The 22,570-nt window shown below is 56.8% G+C and overlaps 1 protein-coding gene across 3 annotated transcripts in view; it reads left to right on the forward strand.

Moving 5' to 3' along the window:
* HTT (huntingtin) overlaps positions 1-22,570 on the forward strand; it is a 117,831-nt gene that overhangs the window by 54,705 nt on the left and 40,556 nt on the right. For all 3 annotated transcript variants that reach the window (XR_007137427.1, XM_047798267.1, XM_047798268.1), the window contains 15 exons: positions 1,194-1,345; positions 2,355-2,557; positions 4,486-4,612; positions 6,246-6,373; positions 8,157-8,267; positions 11,218-11,295; positions 11,591-11,814; positions 12,855-12,933; positions 13,028-13,189; positions 13,969-14,024; positions 16,295-16,443; positions 18,229-18,365; positions 19,847-19,963; positions 21,841-21,963; positions 22,246-22,481. Coding sequence is in view for 2 of the 3 variants with exons in the window: in XM_047798267.1 (XP_047654223.1) it covers positions 1,194-1,345; positions 2,355-2,557; positions 4,486-4,612; positions 6,246-6,373; positions 8,157-8,267; positions 11,218-11,295; positions 11,591-11,814; positions 12,855-12,933; positions 13,028-13,189; positions 13,969-14,024; positions 16,295-16,443; positions 18,229-18,365; positions 19,847-19,963; positions 21,841-21,963; positions 22,246-22,481 (2,082 nt within the window). In the remaining variant the exon portion in view is untranslated. The remainder of the gene's footprint in view (positions 1-1,193; positions 1,346-2,354; positions 2,558-4,485; positions 4,613-6,245; positions 6,374-8,156; positions 8,268-11,217; positions 11,296-11,590; positions 11,815-12,854; positions 12,934-13,027; positions 13,190-13,968; positions 14,025-16,294; positions 16,444-18,228; positions 18,366-19,846; positions 19,964-21,840; positions 21,964-22,245; positions 22,482-22,570) is intronic.

Below are 22,570 nucleotides of genomic sequence, written 5' to 3' on the forward strand. Positions count from 1 at the left end.
GCCGGCCTACACCACAGCCACAACAACGTGGGATCTGAGCCGCGTCTTCAGCTTACAGCACAGCTCATGGCAATGCCAGATGCTTGCCCCACTAAGTGAGGCCAGGGAATTCCCGAATTCTCGTGGATCCTAATCGGGTTCGTTACCCACCGAGCCACGATGGGAACTCCCAAAAGACTTTTCTAATTGGCTTAATTCTCTCTAAAAGTATTTACTATATAAAAATTCAGAAATATTTTTTGTTTAAAATCCAATGTGACCTATCATATAAAATCACGATCAATTACAGGAGTGTAATTTAGGAACTATTGCATCTAAATTAGCATTTCCCTTTTTACAAACGATTTCCTTCCAGTAGGTGGCTCTAATAGCCTCTGCTAAATAACGCTGAGACTCCCATAGCCTTAGGGACTGAGCTTTTGTTGTGTATATGTGTTACTGAGAAAAAACGTAACCACCCCGTCACCTTTGGAAGGAAACCTGCTTGTGTGTGTCAGCGTCTGGCCAGCCAGCTTCACTGGAAGTGGGCTGTGCTCTCTGGTCTAGAGCCGCGGTTTCCCTCGGCCCACACGTTCTCCCTGAGCAACCCGGGGAGAACCCGGCTTCCGGTCGTAGGTCAGCATTAGACCTGCCGTCTAAGCAGCTTTGGTGTTGGAGTAAAATGAGCTGGGTCAAAAGTTAGAGTTCAAAAGTTACCAAAACAAAAACCTCCAGTTCTTTTATCTTCATTTATTTTTTTGCTTTTTAGGGCCACACCCGTGGCATAGGGAAGTTCCCAGGCCAGGGGTTGAATTGGAGCTGCAGCTGCCGGCCTACAGCACAGCCACAGCAACGTGGGGTCCCAGCTGCATCTTCGACCTACACCCCAGCTCACGGCAACGCCGGATCCTTAACCCACTGAGCAAGGCCAGGGTTCGAACCCCTGTCTTGATGGATACCAGTTGGCGTCGTTTCCCCCGAGCCACAGCGGGAACTCCCCCAATAGTTTTAATCAGATCTGCTACCTGATTTCATTTCTCAAATGATCTTTGTGAAGTTAGGGATACAAGAAAGACGTTAGTTAACAGTGGCGACATCCTGAAGAGCTGGAATAAAGCAAACAGTGTGGTGGCGTCCTTTGGGTTCAGAGGAGAAGAGGCAAGGCTGTCCGCTTAGCATTTTCCCGTGACTGCTCTGGTACTCGCCTGCTTCAGAGTGCCGCCCCTGGGCGCCTCGGATGAGGCCAGGAAGAGCTGTACCGTCGGCATGGTCACCACGGTCCTGACGCTGCTCTCCTCGGCCTGGTTCCCGCTGGACCTCTCAGCCCATCAAGACGCTTTGATTTTAGCCGGAAATTTGCTTGCAGGTATTGGCGTTGAATTGAAACAGGGAGTCCTGGTCTTTAACTTCCGATTTTCCTTGGAGGGTTGGGGGGCGGTGGACGAATTGAGGAAAAACAGTGAGGTCACCGCCAGTGACGGCTTGGTCCTTTAGTCCGATCGCAGACGGGACCCGCGCTGATGCGCGCTGTAAGCAGCTATTCTGAGCCAAGTATTTTAAAGTAGCGCCGACCCTGTGTAGCGCCTTAGCTGTAGGTAAGCTCGTTTCAAATTTGATCTTGGTGGGCACCACGTGCCAGGTACTGTCCTGGGCACCAGGGCTGTGAGGAAGTAGGCTGCGTGGGCTGCGGGCGCAGGTCGGACGCAGATTTGTAGGGGTGCATGCAAACTAAAGCACAGAGGGTGGTCCCGTTCTGCTGGAGGTAGGACAGAAGATAAGATGGACAAGCTGGCAGGAAGGGGCCCCCCTGCAGAGGGTGCAGCACGTGCACAGGCATGGCGACGGGAGCACGCACGTGGCATTTGAGAACCGTAAGGAGCCCTGGCGGCCACGTGAGGACGAGGACTGGGGGAGAGGGCTGTGGGCATCCGTGTCCATCAAGGTCTGTGTGCTGCGGGCCCGCAGTCGGGGAGCACTTCAGGGAGATCGCTCGGCTGACCGCTGACCGGAGTGTGGGTCGGAGAAGGCGGCGGGGAAGCTCCTAGAAAAAAGGCCGACGGGGAGAGGCGAGTGAGGGAACGGCCGCGGCCCTGGGAGACAGTGCACGGCGCAGGAGGCAGGGTCAGCAGGCCTTGGGCACAGTGGAACTTCACTTGGAAAGACCAGGAAGGGACTGTCACTGGGCGGGTGTGCTGGGGACGCTCGTGGAGGTTGGGCGCAGATTCGGGGGGTGCCCGTCTCCTGCTGAAGCGGCGGTGTCAGCTCCCCCCCAGGTGGAGAGAGCTGCCCCGCAGACCCGGCGCCAATGGGCTGAAGGACTCAGGGCCTCGCCCCACCCTGGGGGCCGGGGGAGGTAACGTGCGCCTGTATCACAGCCAGTGCCCCCAGGTCCCTGAGGAGTTCCTGGACCTTGGAGGAAGAGGCCAGCCCAGCGGCCACCAGGCAGGAGGAGGTCTGGCCGGCTCTGGGCGACCGCTCGCTGGTGCCCATGGTGGAGCAGCTCTTCTCCCACCTGCTCAAGGTGCTCAACATCTGCGCGCACGTCCTGGACGACGTGGCTCCCGGACCAGCAGTCAAGGTAACCGCGTCCTCAGGCGCCCGTGTCAGGACAGTCCGAGGACGCCGTGGGCTTCCACACGGGCCTCTCTTTACTCACCCGTCTCTTCCGTGCTCGCTTTTGCCTTAAATAAACACAGCCGCGCAAGTCGTGACCTGGGCATTAACGCCTAGATGTGGTCATCCTGTTTGTAGCCCTCTTGGCGTCTGTGATTTACGCTCAGGCCTGAGAGGGAAGCAGCCGTCTTTACTTCCCGGCTTTCAGCGTTGGCACGGGCGCTCAGGGCAGAAGTTGCTCTCTCCTCAAACGGGGATGGTTTTGCTTTTCTTTGAAGGACAGTTGGATAAAAACAGCTTTAAAACAGATGGTAAACTATTTGCACGGTGGATTCAGGTAGATCAGCCCACGGGTGACTCTCTCTGCCACCTTGAAACCCCTCCTCTGGCTCAGGGTCTCCAGCTCAGTCATCCTGCCTGCAGTCGACCCCTCCGTGTCTCCCGACCAGTTCTCTGCAGTGACGGGAACGTTCCGTCTGCACAGCAGGGCGGGGTCCCTCACCCCACGTGGTGACCAAGTGCTCGAAATGTGGCCAGCACAACCAAGAAACTGAACAACTGATCTTGCTGAATTGCCGTCAGATTTGAATTTAAGCCGCCGCGTGTAGATAGGGGCTCCCGTGCACGACCAGCTCAGGGCAGGCAGGTCCGACCCGGGCCTCCAGCATCCGAACACCGGAGCCCCCAGCCCTGACTCTGCAGTGCAGGGTGGCCAGCCGCCAGGGCCCGCTCTGCCGGGCTGCCTGCGGGGGTCTCCCCTGCTCCGAATGTGCTCTTCCCGGGCTCTGCCGCTGGGTGCCGGCGCCCACCCGTGTCTCACTTGCATGTTTCGAGCTGGGAGACGAGAGTCGTCGCAGCTCTCACCAAGTTCTTTGTTGTCTCTGCTCACTGTCTTGCGGAAAACCCCTACCCGTATGTGGGCACACACACGTGTACATTTACGTATGCACAGATACACGCATGTGCGCGCGCACACGCTCCTCGCTGGGCTGACGCAGCATCCCCCTGACTGACGGTCGTAGTGGTTCACGTCCCCCTTTGGAGTGTGTGTCTGTTTCAGGGTCCCACAGAGCTCTTCGGCCATCACCGCGGTCAGTTCTAGAGCCCAAAGGAGTGCTGTGCCCTTCGGCCTGCGCCCCCAGCTCTCGGCGGCCTCCAGCTCTTTCTGTGTCTGTAGATCTGTGCGTTCTGGACAATTTCACGCAGACGCAGCCCCAGGCAGTGTCCTTCGTGACCGCCCTTTCCCTTAGCGTGCTTCCAGGTGTCCCTGCCGTCTTGCCCGCCATTCCGATGGCAGCTGTTCAGCCGTCGCGTCTGTCGTGCAGGCAGGGGGACTCCTCTCAGGCGGCGGAGGGAGTGGGCCGCAGAGCGGGGCGCACGTCCTCGTCGCTGTCCTGTTGCCACCGTGCCCATGCCACTTGCTGCCTCCTCCGTGCGGGCCCCGGGGTTCTGTCCCCTGCCCATGTCTGGAAAGAGCGTGGCTCCGTGGAGTGTGTTGGCTGCCTCCTGTCTCTGCTACTGTTGCACTTTGACCTTGGATGAGCCACTTGGTCATCGCTGAGCCTGTGTCCTCACGGAAAATCAGAGTTAAAGCGTTGACGTGTCCCCTTGTCCACGTTGAGGCTCTCCAAGGGGGCCCCGCTGCTCGCCCTTGGAGGTGATGTGCTGGGGCCCCGTCTCTGTCCACAGTGCACCTGCTTTTGGAGGTGTGGCTCAGTCCCACCTTGTATAGTGATCGTGTGGCTTGAAGTAGGTGGCCATGTGGACAGTGGCTGGGCTCCAAAATGTGGATTCAAAGGAAAAATGGAACATGTGGGTTGGTTCTTTTCCGTCGATGGTGGGAGCACCCAGTTCTGAGTCAGTTACACCTGCTTCACCTGCTTTCTGTTTTAGGCAGCCTTGCCGTCTCTAGCAAACCCCCCTTCTCTGAGCCCGATCCGACGAAAGGGAAAAGAGAAGGAACCGGGAGAGCAGGCGTCTGTGCCCGTGAGTCCCAAGAAAGGCGGTGAGGCCAGTCCAGGTGTGAGGCCGCGGCTGCGGGGGAGGGGAGCGGGGGAGGGAGCGGGGAGGGAGCGGGGGAGGGAGCGGGGAGGGAGCGGGGAGGGAGCGGGGGCATCATGTGCAGTTAGAGGAACCTAGGACTGGGCTTGCATGTATGTCGAGGGAAGCTAGAGAAGTCACGGCGACGCCAGTGCAGAGGTTTCCGCAGGCTCGGTCACACAGCCGGTGCGAATTGCCACGTGTACACGGACCGCACGCGGCCTTGGGCGGGTGCGAGGATCACTTGCGAGTTCGGCCCGGCTGCCTGCAGGCGTCTGGCCCACAGCGAGAGTGCCCTGTGCGTCCTCTCTTCCCTCTCCTGGCTCTCTGATGTTGGAGGGCGGGGTAGAGGGTTAGGACTCGCAGGTGGGGGTGACGTGGTCCGTTTCGACACGCGAGGCTTCTGAAGCAGGAAGTGGAACGTGCGGGTTGGGTAGGGCTGAGGGAGAAGTGAGCGGGGATGAAATCATCTGAGTGAGAGGAACCGGAAAAGTTGACGGCGCCCGGAGGTCTCAGGACAGGAGGGCCAGCGTTAGGCCGTGACCCCGCAGCTTGTGCAGCCCACGTCGCTCTTGGCACAAGGACAGCGGGCAGAGCAGGAGGTGACCAGACCCGTTCCCACGCCGCCTCACAGTGCTGGGCCCAGACGCAGCCCTCCCTGCGTTTTGCTATAAGCATTTCCGGGAAGGCTTTTTAAAAGGTGCTGCTTCTAAGAGGTGACAGCAGTGCCGGGGAGGGTGTCCCAGCTTAGACGCATCAGAGCGCCACGAGCGCGCGGTTAGCTGAGCTGACCGACCGTCCTTCCTGACGGAGTCGGTGGACTGAGCTCCGAATCGCGGTCGTTGAAACCTCACCCGGTGGTTGGGTTTCCTGTTTAATCTCAGCCTAGTGAGGATGCAAGTCCGCTTTACGGTGTCGAGAGCGCGTTCCCATCGTCCCTGCTTGGCTGCTTCCGGCCGGTGACCCGCCAGGACTGGCCATCTGCCCATGTGCCACCAGGAGCCTTGTGCTCTGAGAGCTTCTGAGATTGGCCGAGCGCCATTGAATTAGTCGTCCTTCTGGTTCACCAACAGGCAGCCAGGCCCAAACGAACAAGTGACAGCATCACACTGCTTTTCTTCTTTTTCTTCTACTTTATTTTCTTATCTTTTGGGAGGTACTTAGAGTCTAGTTAGGTTTATCAGTCAATTTCTTGTTATTTCTAAATAATCAAAAAGTCAGAGGGAAAATTTCAATTTCATTCTACTGGAATGCTTTAAAGATAATTATTACCAGGAATCTCTTTAAAACTTGGCAAGTCGGAGTTCCCGTCGTGGCGCAGTGGTTAAGGAATCCGACTAGGAACCATGAGGTTGCGGGTTCGGTCCCTGCCCTTGCTCAGTGGGTTAACGATCCGGCGTTGCCGTGAGCTGTGGTGTAGGTTGCAGATGCGGCTCGGATCCAGCGTTGCTGTGGCTCTGGCGTAGGCTGGTGGCTGCAGCTCCGATTCGACCCCTAGCCTGGGAACCTCCATATGCCGCAGGAGCGGCCCAAAGAAATAGCAAAAAAAAAAAAAAAAACTTGGCAAGTATATACTTCTGGTCTAGAAGTTAATTTTGTGTGTGTGTTTAAAGCTGCTCGACAGTCGGATACCTCAGGGCCTGTCGCTGCAAACAAGTCCTCGTCACTGGGCAGCTTCTGTCACCTCCCTTCTTACCTCAAACTGCACGATGTTCTGAAAGCTACTCACGCAAACTACAAGGTATGGCATCTTCTGTAAAAACATGCCCATTCACACATGCAGAGGGCGTTGGTGTTCAGGAGATCGGTAGCTCCTATACCCACCTATAAATATGTAATATGTAAGGTAGGCCTTTGGGATGTGAATTACAATTGGCTTTTTCATATGGGGTTTTTCTGTTTGATTTTTGTTTGTGTTTGTGTTTTGGTTTTTTGGTTTCCCGCCACACCAAGGTGTGCATTGGTTTTGTGGGGTGTCTGTTCCCAGCGCAGGGATTGAACCTGGCTGCAGCGGAGAAAGCATCAAGCCCTCACCCCTAGACCACCAGGGAACTCCCACAATTAGCTTTTTTATCTTTTGTCTGCATTTCCAGTAGCTTCTATGATAAAAACCTTAGGATCCTCGTCGGAAGAGTGGCTGCTCTGTGACTCGTTCTGCTGTGTCTGCGCGTCCCCCCCCCCCCACGCCCCGCTCCCCTGGGACCTGGCAGCACCCACTTGCCCCTCCGTGGGTTTCTCCTGCCTCCTCGTCGGAAGAGTGGCCGCTCTGTGACTCGTTCTGCTGTGTCTGGGCGTCCCGAGCCCCCCGCCCCCCCCCCCCCCCCCCCCGGCTCCCCTGGGACCTGGCAGCACCCACTTGCCCCTCCGTGGGTTTCTCCTGCCTCCTCGGCTTGTTGGCGACACAGCAGTGATCCCGGTCTTGAGATCACTCATGTTTTCATTCTCGTCCCTTATTTCTTACCTGCTGTCCTCTCCCTTTTGGCCAGACAGTGTTTCTCTCCATCATGATGGGGTAGATTTCATGTCACTGAGCGGATGCCTTTCTATTTATTGTGGTGTTTTCGTAAATTTTAATTTTCGTGGTCAGTCTCTCCCACTTTCCCTTGTTCTTAGGTTTTGTATGCAGGGACCTGCCCCTTCTCCTGGCCTGTTCAGTGGGGGTGGTCACTGCCTGATCTGATTCAGCCGGGTCCTGAAGGATCTTAACACCTCTGGAGACTGGTGCCGTGCGGCGGCCAGGCTGAAAGGCCGTGTCTGCCCTTGACAGCGATTCCCCCAGGGGCTCTAATGCATGTGGAGGAGGCCGCGTGTCCCGGGTTTTCATAGACTGCTTGTCAAGCACTGGTAGGATGGGCATTACACATTTTCCTCTCACGATAGAAGGTTAGGAATTACTTCTTTCAGTGACGCTGGGATAAATTGGAAGACGCCTTTGGAAATAATAGGTTTTTTTGTCTTTTTGGCGTTTTTGCTTCTTAGGGCCACACTTGTGACAACTTGGAAGTTCTCAGGCTGGGGGTCAAATCGGAGCTGTAGCTGCTGGCCTACACCACCGCCACTCCAGATCTGAGCCACATCTGCGACCTTCACCACAGCTCAGGGCAACACCAGATCCCCACCCCACTGAGTGAGGCCAGAGGTCGAACTGGCAGCCTCACAGTTACTAGTCAGATTTGTTTCCACTAAGCCACGGAGGGAACTCCCTGGAAATAACAGTTTTTATATAACTATTCAAAGGATTAATTTCCTTCCCAAGGCATTTTCCCCAAACCAGAAACAAACAGGAGTTCTCTGACGGCCTAGTGGTTAAGGATCCCATGTTGTCACTGCTGTGGCGAGGGTTCGATCCCTAGCCCAGGAACTTCCTTGTGCTGTGGGCCAAACAGGTAGAGCGGCCCTCCTCAGGCAGTGGGCATGTGGGGCTGTCCAGCAGTGCATACGGCAACCCTCCCCCAGCAGACGTGTCTGTCCCAGCACCCGGAACGCCCCCACACCAGTGACCTGTGTCCCCCTTGCCTCTCAAGGTCACCTTGGATCTCCAGAGCGGCACTGAGAAGTTCGGGGGCCTTCTACGCTCTGCCTTGGATGTCCTCTCCCAGGTGCTAGAGGTGGCGACACTGCAGGACATCGGGAAGGTCTGTTTCTTTTCTTCTCGTTGAGCTGCGCTGGCGCCTTGAGACGCAGCGCTGGGCCTGCCGCCCCTGTGCTCACCCAGCGAGGCCGCCGCGTCATCTGGCACGTCCGGCAAGCGGGGAGGAGGTTCTGCGGTTCTGACACCCGGCCTGACGCCTGTCTTAGCCTCCAGTTGGAGGGCTTGGGTTTGCCTGCTTTCACTTTCCTGTGCATCGGCTCAGACCCAGTGGAACTGAGTTGCAGGTTCAGAACCCCTGGCAGGTCCTGTGTTTGGCTACTGCAGGTGGAAAGGATCGGAGCTCTCAGTGAGAGTGCAGGGCTCGCTCCTTGGGTGCCTTGGGGAACGGCAGAGCTGTGCTCGAGGATCCACGTCCGAAGCCCTCCTCTCCTGCCTTCGCCCTGTTGGGTGCCAGCACCCACACTGTGTCCTCGACTCCCGCAGTTGGTGTCCTGCCCGTTGGCTTTGTTGTGTGTGTGTCCACCTGTCGTGCTACTGGGGCATCTTGGTTTCTAATGATTTCAAAGTGAGCTACTGACTGGTGGCCTGCTTTATATATGTTTTTTTTTGTCTTTTGTCCTTTTAGGGCCACACCCACAGCATATGAAGGTTCCCAGGCCAGGGGTCCAATCGGAGCTGTAGTCTCTGGCCCATGCCAGAGACATAGCAACTTGGGATTTGAGCCGCGTCTGCAGTCTACACCACAGCTCACGGCAATGCCGGATCCTCAACCCACTGAGCAAGGCCAGGGATCAAACCCACAACCTCATGGTTCCCAGTCAGAATCACCAACCACTGAGCCACCACGGGAACTCTTTTTTTTTTTAGGGTCACACCTGCAGCATATGGAAGTTCCTAGGCAAGGGATCAAATCATAGCTGCAGCTGCCGGCCTACATCGCAGCCACAGCCATGCCAGATCCTAGCTTCAGCTTACAGCAGTGCTGGATCCTTAACCCACTAAACAGAGCCAGGTATTGAACTCACATCCTTATGGATACTAGTCAGGTTCTTAACCCACTGAGCCACAATGGGAACTCTTACACGACCTTTTAAAGTGAAATAAAATGAAATTAATTTGTTTTCATTTCTCTGCATCTTTTCTTGATGTGCATAAAGCTTGCCTGGCTCTCATCGTGGTACACTCGTGTTTCTTCTCAGTTTTCTCTTGTGCTCTTTCCCTGTGTCATCTTGGAGGTTGGAGCAGGGCTTAGCTCCCCCCCTGAGGCAACGCCTGGCTGGGAAGATGCCCCAGCCCCAGCCCTAGGTGGACTCTGAGTGCCGCCCCCCTGGCCTCTGCCTTGGACACGCCAGGGCCTCTCCAGGCTCCCGAGTCCTCTCTGCGGCTTGTCTTCTTCGCAGCCCTGTCCAGCAAGCCTGCACTGTTTCCCTTGCCCCAGAAATCTCAGCCTCGCCTTGATTCAGGGGGTTCCCTGGTCTCTGCTCTGTCCCCCGTCCTTGTGCCACCCCCTGGAAGCTCTCCGAGGACGGTGAGCTGGGCAGCAGTAGGGCTGCCTTGGCTTGGATCCCGTGCTCTGGGATCGCTCTCCTCCAGGGCCCCAGGTTCAGTGTCTCGGAACCGCGGTTTCCTGTGTGCCTGGGTTTGTGCAGTTGTCAGGCTGTAGGTGGGCCGGTCTCTCACCCCGTGTTGCCTGGTGGGGGAGTCTGCTCCGTTATATTGTATGTTCCTTCTGGCTCTGGGGGCTTGTGTCCCTGTTACTGGATGCTCGTAGAAGGCCACTGATGGCATCCTTTTCCCACCTGTTTTCAGTGCCTGGCTCAGTTTCCGGTGCGCGCTGAGCAGTCCGTGGGTGTTTGTCGGTGTTGGATGGTGAGACATGAAGGGCTCTGGTTGCAGTTCTTCAGTTAGCGCTTACTGGGTCTCTGCATGAGCTCGGAAAACACAAGCTCAGCCCTGCGGAGTACAGCCTTGAACAGTTATTCTAACGGGAGTAAGTCAGAGTATTGAACAGACCTGGTCCTGGGTATTTGAAGTCACAGCAGTGCCTTGCTCTCTAGTCCAAGCACACCGAGCAGGTGAAGCGAGAGGCCCTTCAGTCCTGCTGGTGCGATGGAGGCAGGGGCGGGTAATCCGGTGGCCGCCAGGAGATGCTGTGAAGCTGGGCGCCTGGCCCAAGCCTTCTCAGGGCCTCGGATGCCAGCACCTCCATTTTTGAGGATGGCGAGAGGTTTGCGGATATAGGCACTTGAAGGCTGTCGGGGGTCGTCCTGGTGTATTGCTGTGGGACACCTCTAGGAGTTTTGAGGTGAACCAGACTTGAGGTATTGTGCGTCACGGTCGGCTGGACCTCTGCAGGGGCCCCACAAAGGGCTTTCACCCTGTGCTCTGAACTCCTGCACCAGGAACAGGGCTGGGTGCTGAGTGGACAGCAGATGTTCCCGGGTAGGTTCTGGACGAGCCAGCACATAAATGCATGGAAGGGGAGTGCCTGTCGTGGCCCAGTGGTGACGAACCCAACTAGTGTCCATGAGGATGCGAGTTTGATCCCTGGCCTCGCTCAGTGGGTTAAGGACCCGGTGTTTCTGTGGGCTGTGGTGTAGGTTGCAGATGCGGCTCAGATCCTGCGTTGCTGTGGCTGTGGTGGAGGCCGGCAGCTGTAGCTCCGATCGGACTCCTAGCCTGGGAACCTCCGTATGCCAGGGAGGGTTAGGGTTTAGGGTTAGGGTTAGGTGCCACACGTGCAGCCTTAAAAAGAAAAGTAAAATAAAACGGATGCACGGGAGGAAGGTTGAGGTCTGGCTCCTTAGATTTCCATGCCTTTACCGACTTCCCTGCTCTCGATGACACACGAATGCCTTCTTCTGGGTCTCCGCCGGTGGTTACCAGTGAGTGCAGTGTAAACGGCAGCTGGGCCGTGTCTTCAGTCTGTCTGGGATTCACGTTAATAGGTCCCTTGTGAGTCACCTTAGTGTCCTGCTGTCGTCCCCCCACAGTGTGTTGAGGAGATCCTGGGCTACCTGAAATCCTGCTTCAGTCGAGAACCCACAATGGCCACTGTCTGCGTGCAGCAGGTGAGAAAGCAGCTTCCTTGAAGCCCGGGTCCTCGCCTCAGCGTCACGTTGCCTGTCGCCTGGGAGGCCCCGTGACTGGCAGGTGCGGCCCACCCTCGCTCCTCTCTCCTCCCGGAGGAGCAGGCCGGCCACTGGGGCAGGGGCTCTCACGCCTTGGCTGTTGCCCCGGCGTCCCTCCAGGCCCTTCCCGGCCTGCGGGTTTGTTGCCGCATCCAGCCGCCTGTGGGGAGACTCTGAAAGCGGGGTGCATGCTGCCCGAAGTCAGGCAGTGATGGCTTGGCTTCTTCTGCTCTAGTTGTTGAAGACGCTCTTCGGGACAAACTTGGCCTCCCAGTTCGACGGCTTGTCCTCCACCCCCAGCAAGTCTCAGGGCCGCGCTCAGCGCCTGGGCTCCTCCAGTGTGAGGCCGGGCTTGTACCACTACTGCTTCATGGCTCCGTACACCCACTTCACCCAGGCCCTCGCCGACGCCAGCCTGAGGAACTTGGTGCAGGCGGAGCAGGACCACGACGCCTCAGGGTAACCTCCTCCTGGCGTCCTTGCCCAGGGAGCGCTAGGAAACCTGCTGAGGCCTGGCCCTGCCCTCAATGAGGCCGCAGGCCAGTGAGTGCGGCGGGACTGGGCCGGAGCGAGAGGGCGGGGGCGCTCCATGTCCCCAGACCCTGCAGGCACCGAGCCAGGCTCGTGCCGACAGGGCCCTGTGGGGTAAGGTGGTGTCTACTGGTGGCACTTCCGGGGCCGAGGGCTAAGGAGGCGCAGCGGGGCTGGAGTGTCAGGGTGTTGGATGGGCACAGAAGCGTCTTGGCTGATATTACCCTGTGTTTTGAAACGTTATGGTTAAAAGTCTCTTTTCACTCAAATTACGGCTGTGTTTATGGTGCCTGGAATTATAGTAGCTGTTTCTTAAATTACCGTCAATCATCAGCGGATGTTTGAGTTACTGCTCTGCAGCAGCAGTAGAATTCCTGGTTTTTCTTCATGAAGATGTGGTGATAAAAGAGCTGCCGTTAAAATACTGGCGTATTTTAGGGAAGTGCCCATGTTCAGGGCTTTAGTGAGGGGTGTGTGAACTGTTTCTCCACGTCTCAAGAACAAGGCTCTACAAATACTCTGTCTAATGATGTGGGGTGTGACCAGAACAAGCAGGTGTCTGATCACAGTCATCCACTGTCGTATGTGTTTCTTAAAAAGAAAAGGTTATAACTGATGTCAGCATTTACGGAAATGCTCTCCCACGGAACCAAGGGCTACCTCTGATCACTGAGTCTTTCAAGTGGCCGTCCGCTCTCCGGCTGCCTACGCACGGCTGGGGAATGAGTTTCTCGCAGCAGAGTGTGGCCTGCCACTGAGCGGTCAGTCGCCTCTAAACGCTCAGTTTCGTCTGATTATCTCCGTGAAACAAAGAGCTTCTGGCCAGCCAAATGCCGAGTGGCTGTTCAGGCTCTTGCTGACTTCGAGAGGCTCTGATGTGGTTCTGAGTTCGTGTGGCCTGGAGCATAGCTGAGTCCAGGGGGCAGTGTTTAACGGCATTCCTTGCTCGCCTTTTTTCTGTCTGGCAGGTGGTTTGACGTACTCCAGAAAGTGTCCACCCAACTGAAGACAAACCTCACCAGTGTCACCAAGAACCGTGCGGACAAGGTGACCGGGAGCTGCAGGCGCGGGCCGGGCGCGGTCTGGGTGCTGGCCTCAGCTGCTTGAAGACTTGCTCACGGATTCTTTCTTTTCTTCTCAGACTGCTCTGCATAACCACATCCGCCTCTTCGAGCCTCTCGTTATAAAAGCTTTAAAACAGTACACGACTACCACCTCCGTGCAGTTACAGAAGCAGGTTTTGGATTTGCTGGCGCAGCTGGTTCAGCTACGGGTTAATTACTGTCTTCTGGATTCTGATCAGGTTTGTTGCTGTTATCTTTCATCTACCTTTCCTGTTCATAATTTAATGCAGATTCATCTGAAAAGACACTGGCACCCACCTCAAAGAAGCACGCAGCTTGTTTTCCCCACCAGTCGCTGCCTCCCACCTGTCCTGCGTGCGGGTTGCTCCAGAAGGTCCCGTGCTCCTAGGTGTTGGCACCTCGGCTCAAGCCCTCCCGGTCCAGAGACGGCCTTTGCCGTCACGCACCCTGCCCTGCTCCGAGATGAACTTGAATTTGAATAGTAGGATGTAATTAAGAGTTACTCTTTGGAGGGTCATCAGCTCTGGTGTTCGGATTCAAGCCATCTAGAGTCGGCTCACCTCTTCTGTGGGGCAGTGGCTGACCCCCGAGCCTCCCAGGCCTCACCTCTCGGTGCCCCCACAGTGTCGTGCCTCTGAACGCTGGCGTGGGAGAGGTGCATGTGCCTGGGCCCCTTGTGCCTAAGCCATCCCGGGAGATCCGTGTGGTCCGGCCTGCGGGGGCACAGAGCAGATAGGTCCTGCTGTGGTGCCTTTCGGTGCTGCCCAGGGACTCCTGGCATCTCTCATTTCCTTCTGCAAAGAGTTTCACCTCAGTTCAGTAAATGTGTTTCAGGGTTTCTGGAAGTGTCTCGAAATAAACACATTTGAGCTCTTGCACACAAATTTATCTACTGTCAGGAAAATGGTTAAAGACTTACGTGAGCGAACATGCAGAACAGTAGCCCAGTCTGCTCGTTTTGATTACTGATGTAAAAACTCTGTGTGCCTGCCTGCAGGTGTTTATTGGATTTGTGCTGAAGCAGTTTGAATACATTGAAGTGGGCCAGTTCAGGTAACAGCATTTTGTTGTTTGGATTTCTTGTCCTTATTACGTAATTACATGTAATTTTAGATTATTGAGATGAACCTTTACTTTAAAGGATCGTTAGGCGTCTTAGGCGTTGCTTTTCATGGAAACCTGATTAACATGCTGTGCATTTTTTTTGTTGTTGTTTCCCTTAAAAAATGATGAATAAATAAATACCTCAGCATTTAAAAGTAGTTCTGCATTTGATAATCCCGTATGACGTCAGTTTTCATGTCACATTTCAAAGCATTTAATTATAATAGTTTGCGAAGTGAATGCTCATTTGATGGGAGACTCACTGGTTTCGTCATAGAGAAACCAGTGTTGAGAGAGGTTGTCACTGGTAGCCAGTGTTGAGATGGGGCCGTCTCTGGTAGCCAGTGTTGAGAAGGTGTCTGACTCTAGTAGAGGCAATGGCCAGTGTTGAGATGGGGCTGTCTCTTAGCCAGTGTTGAGATGGGCTGTCTCTGGTAGGCAGTGTTGAGATGGGGCTGTCTCTGGTAGGTAGTTTTGAGATGGGCTTTCTCTTAGGCAGTGTTGAAATGGGGCTGTCTCTGGTAGGCAGTGTTGAGATGGGCTGTCTCTTAGCCAGTGTTGAGATGGGCTGTCTCTGGTAGGCAGTGTTGAGATGGGGCTGTCTCTGGTAGGCAGTGTTGAGATTGGGCTGTCTCTGGTAGGCAGTGTTGAGATGGGGCTGTCTCTGGTAGGCAGTGTTGAGATGGGCTGTCTCTGGTAGGCAGTTTTGAGATAGGTTGTCTTGGTAGGCAGTGTTGAGATGGGCTGTCTCTGGTAGGCAGTGTTGAGATGGGCTGTCTCTGGTAGGCAGTGTTGAGATGGGCTGTCTCTGGTAGGCAGTGTTGAGATGGGGCTGTCTCTTAGGCAGTGTTGAGATGGCTGTCTCTGGTAGGCAGTGTTGAGATGGGGCTGTCTCTGGTAGGCAGTTTTGAGATAGGTTGTCTTGGTAGCCAGTGTTGAGATGGGCTGTCTCTGGTAGGCAGTGTTGAGATGGGCTGTCTCTTAGCCAGTGTTGAGATGGGCTGTTTCTTAGCCAGTGTTGAGATGGGCTGTCTCTGGTAGGCAGTTTTGAGATAGGTTGTCTTGGTAGCCAGTGTTGAGATGGGCTGTCTCTGGTAGGCAGTGTTGAGATGGGGCTGTCTCTGGTAGGCAGTGTTGAGATGGGGCTGTCTCTGGTAGGCAGTGTTGAGATGGGGCTGTCTCTGGTAGGCAGTGTTGAGATTGGGCTGTCTCTGGTAGGCAGTGTTGAGATGGGGCTGTCTCTGGTAGGCAGTGTTGAGATGGGGCTGTCTCTGGTAGGCAGTGTTGAGATGGGGCTGTCTCTGGTAGGCAGTGTTGAGATGGGCTGTCTCTGGTAGGCAGTGTTGAGATGGGCTGTCTCTGGTAGGCAGTGTTGAGATGGGCTGTCTCTGGTAGGCAGTGTTGAGATGGGGCTGTCTCTGGTAGGCAGTGTTGAGATGGGCTGTCTCTGGCAGGCAGTGTTGAGATGGGCTGTCTCTGGTAGGCAGTGTTGAGATGGGCTGTTTCTTGGCCAGTGTTGAGATGGGCTGTCTCTGGTAGGCAGTGTTGAGATGGGCTGTCTCTGGTAGGCAGTGTTGAGATGGGACTGACTCTAGTAGGGACAGTGGCCAGTGTTGAGAAGGGGACTGTCTGTCTCTGGTGGAGGCAGTGACTCTGCACTTTACGTACGTTGACGGCAGCTCTTCCCTTTGGAGGGTAAGGTTTTAGTGCTTCCTTCTCTGAGGATAATTACTGGAAGTGAAGGCCGTTTAGTTTTGAAGTCCTTGGTAGCTGCTGGGGAGCCGGGAGGGCACAGGGGTTGCTCTGAGGGCCCAGAGGCCGGCCTCTCACTCTCCTCATGCGGCGCCGGGGCCTTTTCTCCCGGGCTGTGTTTCCTCCCCTGAAGGTGGGGCAGGTGGAGAGCTGAGACGGTTGTGCGCTGGGCATCCAGTGCTGGGGAGGGGGGGACCCTCTCCCTGCTTGGGCTCAGCCCGGCCGGCCGTCCAGGCCTCCAGGGGGACGTGCTGGGCCCGGCCGAGACAGGAACGTGGGGTGACATGGATGGGACTGAATCGAGTCGCCAAGGCTCCTCGAGCGGGCCGTGCACTCGTCCCCCGACTGCACTCCCGTTTCTCACACACGTGCTCTCAACTTTTGAGTCGTGTGTCGCTTCATGCTGTTTGTGTGCATGTGTGTCTTCCTTTTAAAAGGCCTGTCTGAACGCATGTTTTTGTTTCTAGGGAATCAGAGGCAATTATTCCAAACATCTTCTTCTTCCTGGTACTGCTGTCTTATGAACGCTATCATTCAAAACAGATCATTGGAATTCCTAAAATCATCCAGCTCTGTGACGGCATCATGGCCAGTGGCAGGAAGGCTGTGACACACGGTAAGGGGACAGACCTTTCCCTGCGGGCCCCAGAAGTCACCGTGTGCTTCCGGCCCCTTCAGCCGTGTGCATGTGTGCAGGCACGTGCATGTGTGGGTGTGCGCTGTGAACGCTGGTTCCGGGTGTCTGGAATGGGAGCGAGCACATTCTTCAGTCTCAAGGCCCGTGCCCCTGGGGGAGAAGCTCGCTGGAGAGGCCAGCAGGCGGCGGGGAGGCGGACACAGCCGCTCTTGTCCGGCCAGACGCAGCAAGGACCTTAAAGACGCAGCTGAGGAGGGACGGCGGGTACTGTCCAGGGCGACGGGAAAGCACAGGGTGGCCTTGACCCAGGGCCTTGTTTCCCTGGTTGTCTCGTGGGAGCTTCAGAGAGGACCACAGAAGACGGTCCGTGGCTCGGCGGCCTCCTTCCATCCTGTGGGGCGAGGTTGTGTGGTTTTAGGAATGAGCTGTAAATCTTGCTCCGGACTTTTAAACTGTCGTCCTAGCATTTTCCTACCGACTCATCTCTGGCTTCACTGTCAGGAATCTGTAGGGTTTTTTTTGTTTGTTTGTTTTTGTTTTTTGTCTTTTTGCTATTTCTTTGGGCCGCTCCCTCGGCATATGGAGGTTCCCAGGCTAGGGGTCGAATCGGAGCTGTAGCCACCGGCCTACGCCAGAGCCACAGCAACGCGGGATCTGAGCCGCGTCTGCGACCTACACCACAGCTCACGGCAACGCCGGGTCCTTAACCCACTGAGCAAGGGCAGGGACCGAACCCGCAACCTCATGGTTCCTAGTCAGGTTCGTTAACCACTGCGCCACACCGGGAACTCCAGGAATCTGTAGGCTTTTGAACTGCAATCCGGGTGCCTCCCAAGACCCCTGCCGCACGTGGAGCTCCCCGTTGGGGATCTGCAGTGGGGCTATCACCGAGCCCTGGGCCAGGCTGTGATGGGGCTCGGCCCCTCCATTTCCACATCTTCATGGTGGCTGCGCTAGGGCTCGGATTCATGCCTCGGCGAAGGGACACGTGCCTGTACCCGTGGACTTGGGCTCCGTGGATGGAGGTCAAGTGCAGGTGCCTGACAGTGGGAGGACCCGAGCTCCCCGGACCACAGGGTCTGTGGGAGAAGGTTGACGGGCAGCCAGGCCCACTGCTTTGTACTGGAAGGCCTGGCATCTGGGAGTGTCGTCAGGCGTGCGGGCATGTGACTGCAGGTGAGCGGGTGAGCCTTGCGGGCACCTTGGTCACGTGACCGGGCCGCATCCTTCTCAGCGAAGGGAATCTCTCCAATCCTTTCTTCATGGGGCGGTTGCTGTTTGAGGAAGGTGACTGTTCTGGGGAAGGACGTGACTTGGGGGACGGCCTTTGTCTAACGAGAGAGTGAGTTCAGGCGCTTAAAACAGCGTGGACATCCAGGACTTGGGTTAAAAGCTGCCTCTGCTGGAAAAGACAAAGAGCATTTGTCCTCTCGTCAGGTACATCTTTTAGTAGGTTATGTCTGAGAACAGGCTGTTGCTGTTTAGCTAGTTGGAAGGCTGTATTATTTTGAATTTCTGTCTCTGTGTCCGAAGTCACGTTATGTCCCAGGAACTGTAGTTTTTTGTCTGGGGATTTTTAGAAAAGACGTCACACCGTTGTTGGGTGGCGGGGGAAGACCCGTGGCTCCGTGACGGTGTGCGGCCAGGTCCACGACGCTCGTCCTTCACCTTCATCTCAAGGCCGAGTCCGGATGCTGGAAGCATTTTGGAGGCGCCAGCGTGTCTCCCAAGCCTCACTGTCCCGTCACACCTTTGTTCCCACAGCCATTCCGGCTCTGCAGCCCATCGTCCACGACCTCTTCGTTTTAAGAGGAACCAATAAGGCTGATGCAGGAAAAGAGCTCGAGACCCAGAAGGAGGTGGTGGTGTCCATGCTGCTGAGGCTCGTCCAGTACCATCAGGTAAGAAGAGGATGCAGGGCGGCCCCTGGCCCTTCCCCGTCCCCACAGACACACAGGGAAATGTCGGGTGGCCACTGCCTGCCAGGCAGCCCAGTGCTGCTTTACGCCAGCCCTGGGCTCTCGGGCGGGGAGACGCAGGGAGGGGGCGGTTTGGCGGGGATCCGTCTGGAAGGCAGTGCAGCCTGGCCGGCAACCCCCAGGTCGTAAAAGGCAGGCAGGCCCTCTTTTCCAAACAAGGACCAAAAGTCAGTTAATCAGCAACACGGATCCAAACGGTAGTGTCCTGAAGAGTGATTTTTTAAAAAAAAAAATCTCAAACCGAATATAATTTTAAGACTTTATTTGCACATTTATTTACCACTGTGTGGATAGAGGGCCAGGGTCTTTTTCTTTGAGCCTCTGGCTTCATTTTCTTTAAGGTGGAACAGGAATTTTTGGATGGTTTGAGGCAGGATGAAAGCAGAAATCTGGCTTTTTAGTGACTCCTCTCTTGTAGCTGGTACACTTGTCCAGCCCTCGCTTACTTTGGTAATTCCTTTTGGCTCCTTAGCTGTTTGGTTTTGAATCTTAAAAGTCGTAAGCTTTTCTCGTAGAAACACTTTCTTTGTGCATCTTGTTTTGGTTAAGCTAGGTAATATTTAATTAGATGCTTAGTGTTTAGTCAGATCTCAGAGGTGCCATAAAGAGGTCTGAGAGCCAGGACCTGACTCCTGGTGAGCTGTGCTGGGAACCCCCAAGGGCGGCTTGGTGGCCTCGGCGCGCCCAGCCTATCCAGGAGCGCGGTGGGCTCGGGGAGTGATTGGTGTTGTCTTTGACTCGAGTCAGCTCCCGGGCAGGTGGGCAGAGGCTGCTGTGAAAGGGCCAGTCGGGCGGCTTCCTGGGGGCTCCTCTGGGGGCGCCTGTCTGAGAGCAGCCACATCGCGTGGACAGGCCTTCTCTGTGAACCAGCAGGGGATAGACGCTTCCAGCTTTGCAGGCTCGTGGCTGCGGTCACATGCTCACCACGGCCGTGTGCCAGGAAAACCGTGTTTACAGAAACAAACAGGCCTTTAGGTGTCTGTGAGGAGAGGGGTCCCTGACAAACCCGGGCTCCCCCGCCTCCACCCTCTCTGAGGTCAGCTGCCTCGGTGGAAGCGTAGCCTTGCCGAGAAGCTCACAAAAGCCAGAAGGTGTCCGCACAGCAGTCTGGCCCGGGCTGTGCTCGTGTTCCGCCCAAGCGGAAGAGGAACCTGGTTTTCCTTCGGCGCCTTTGCTCTGGTTGTGACCGTGGGAAGCCGTGGCGGTGCTGGCGGTCCCCCGGGGCCGCGCCTCCTCGCCCCCGGCGGCCTCTTCCCTTCTCCCACCTCCCGCGTCCCCGCGGCTCCTCAGCCCTCCAGGGGCACGTGGGCTTGGGCCCTGGCGCCTCCCAGCTGGGCGGGCGGGGTGGCCGGCGCGGCCGAGCAGGTGGCTGGCGGGGCTTCCAGCGGCGCCGTCCCGTGCAGGTGCTGGAGATGCTCATCCTGGTCCTGCAGCAGTGCCACAAGGAGAGCGAGGACAAGTGGAAGCGGCTGTCGCGGCAGGTGGCCGACGTCATCCTCCCGATGTTGGCCAGACAGCAGGTTCGTCACCCCTCCTGCCGCCCCGGGAGTCTCTGTGACACCCCTGGGTGGGTGAAGGTTCTGTGGGAGGCGGGGCTGGCGGTGGGCTCTGCCTCAGATCGCAGTGGCTTCGTGATACGGCCGTCATCTGCCATCGCGGGCCAGGAGGCAGCCCCCCGGTCTTGTCTCCTCCAGGTGTGGATCCCGGGGCAAGGTGTCCCCAGGGTGCCCGCTGGGAACTGACCCCAGAGCGCGTGTCCTTGCCTGGTCACTCACTGCCTACCTCCTTCTGGTTTTTACTTGACCTGTGGCTGTTTTTCCTTAGCACTTAGGAAGTAAGTCAGCAGTTATCCACCATTCAGAATTTCTGTAGTCAGGCGAGCACGATGGAAGGCAGCCATGTGGCTGTGCTGTGTAGCACGAGGCACCCAGCGTTGAGGACAAGGTGCCCGGCACAGTTCCGGGCGTTGGCAGCGGGTACCCTGTGGGCAGAGCCAGTGCAAGCTGAGCTGGAGTCGGGGGGAGGGAGGCAGACACAGTGGGTTAGTGAGGTGTATGCCCGCTGAGCTGAGGATAGCAAAGAAGCGGGGGGCTCTGCTGCCCTGGGGGGACGGGGGGCGAGTTCGCGTGGACCTGAAGGAAGGTAAGGGGTGCCTGGGGAAGGGCTGCGGGCTGAGGACCTGGGGAGCCTTCACAGGCTGCTACGAAGGGGTGGCAGGGTGGGCTTGGGAGCTGGCCAGGAGGGCAGGGGTGTGTGTGCTTGGGGCTCAGGGCCCGAGGGGAGGGGGCGAGTGGGGGGCGGGAGGGGGCCATCAGCTGGAGGCAGCACCGAAGCCGTGGGCTCTGCTGGCGGCGTAGGTGCCTCCCGGCGGAGGGCTTTGGGGAGAAGCAGCAGCGCAGGGCCTGGTCGTGGGAAGATGGGGCGGGAGGCCAAGGCCTGAGCTTGTCGTTCCGTGGGTGGGGGTGAAGGCATTTTGGTGGAGATTCAATTTGGACTATTTTGCACCCTTTAGAAAGAATGTTCGGTTTTTTGTTTTTTTTTTTGTCTTTTTGGTATTTCTTTGGGCCGCACCCGCGGCATATGGAGGTTCTCCGGCCTACGGCAGAGCCACAGCAACGCGGGATCCGAGCCGCGTCTGCAACCTACACCACAGCTCACGGCAACGCCGGATCGTTAACCCACTGAGCAAGGGCAGGGACCGAACCCGCAACCTCATGGTTCTTAGTCAGATTCGTTAACCACTGCGCCACGACGGGAACTCCAGAATGTTCGGTTTTAAAACCTGTTCTCTTGGGAGTTCTCCATTATGGGTGTTTTTTTTTTTTTTTTTGGTTTGTTTTTTTCATTATGCTTTTAAGAGAAAAAACCAGAGGTATTTATAATACGGTGTTTCAAAACCCCTTGAAAACCCCTCTACACGTGTAGGGAAGGGGAGGACGGCCAGGAGAAACCCACGGATTTGCTAACATTCCTTACGTTAGGGCGGGGGTGTGGGGGACGGAGGAGCGGAGACGGGCTGTCCCGTCGGGGTAGGGGGTGGGCGTGTGAGGGACGTGAGAGCCTGGCTCCGTGTCCGTGGTGCGGGTGGTGGGGCACTGCCAGGTGGTACCAGCCTTTCGTGTATTTGCGTCTTTACAGAAGCACGTACGGCTTGTTCAATAACAGTAGAAAGGAAAGCATTTCCATTGTGGAAACTGTAGCTGTTTCGGGGTGGTTCTATGACACGTTTTCTTGGTTCCCTACTAAAATGAAAACAGCATGCGAGTGCGGGCTGCTACTGACGGGCGGTGGTGGCAGTGTCAGTGGTGGTAGCAGCGGTGGTGGCGGCGTCAGGGGCGGCGTAGGCGGCGCTCCCCTTGGCTCGCGGGCAAACAGCTGTGACGTTTCTTTGCACCAGATGCACATCGACTCGCACGACGCCCTCGGGGTGTTAAACACGCTGTTTGAGGTCCTGGCGCCCTCCTCCCTCCGCCCCGTGGACATGCTGCTGCGGACTATGTTTCTCACTCCAGACTCGCTGGTGAGTGTCTGGCCTCCGGGCGGCTCCTCGGGTTCAGGCTGAGGTCCAGTGGGTCGTCCCAGTCCCCCGGAGCCTGCAGAGGCCGGGGTGGGGCCTGAGACTGTGCCCTTAAACGGGTTCCCGGGGCTCCTGATGCTGCTTGCCTGGGCCCGCACTGCGAGGGCCAGGGACGGAGGGATTTCGTGGCAGAAGGGTGAAATCAGGCAGTTTTCCTAAGTGGAATTGGCCGGCAGGCGGTCCTGCGGCCCCTCGTCTGTAGCGGCCACTCGCTCCCCCCCGCAGGCCGCCGTGAGCACCGTCCAGCTCTGGGTGTCGGGCATCCTGGCCATCCTGAGGGTGCTGATCTCCCAGTCAACGGAGGACATCGTGCTGTCTCGGATTCAGGAGCTCTCCTTCTCCCCGAGCTTGCTCTCCTGCCCGATGATCGTTCGGTTAAGAGGTGGGAACAGCGACTCCGCCCCGGAGGAACACAGCGAGGGGAGACAGGGGAAGAACTTGCCGGAAGAAACCTTTTCAAGGTACGCTCTGCCTCGGAGCCGTGGCCCTGCTGTGTCCCCACGCTGTCCTGCAGTTTGGGGCCAGTGAGTCTTCTCCAGCCCTGCAGGTT

The sequence above is a fragment of the Phacochoerus africanus genome, chromosome 10 (assembly GCF_016906955.1).
Source record: "Phacochoerus africanus isolate WHEZ1 chromosome 10, ROS_Pafr_v1, whole genome shotgun sequence".
Lineage (NCBI taxonomy): Eukaryota > Metazoa > Chordata > Mammalia > Artiodactyla > Suidae > Phacochoerus > Phacochoerus africanus.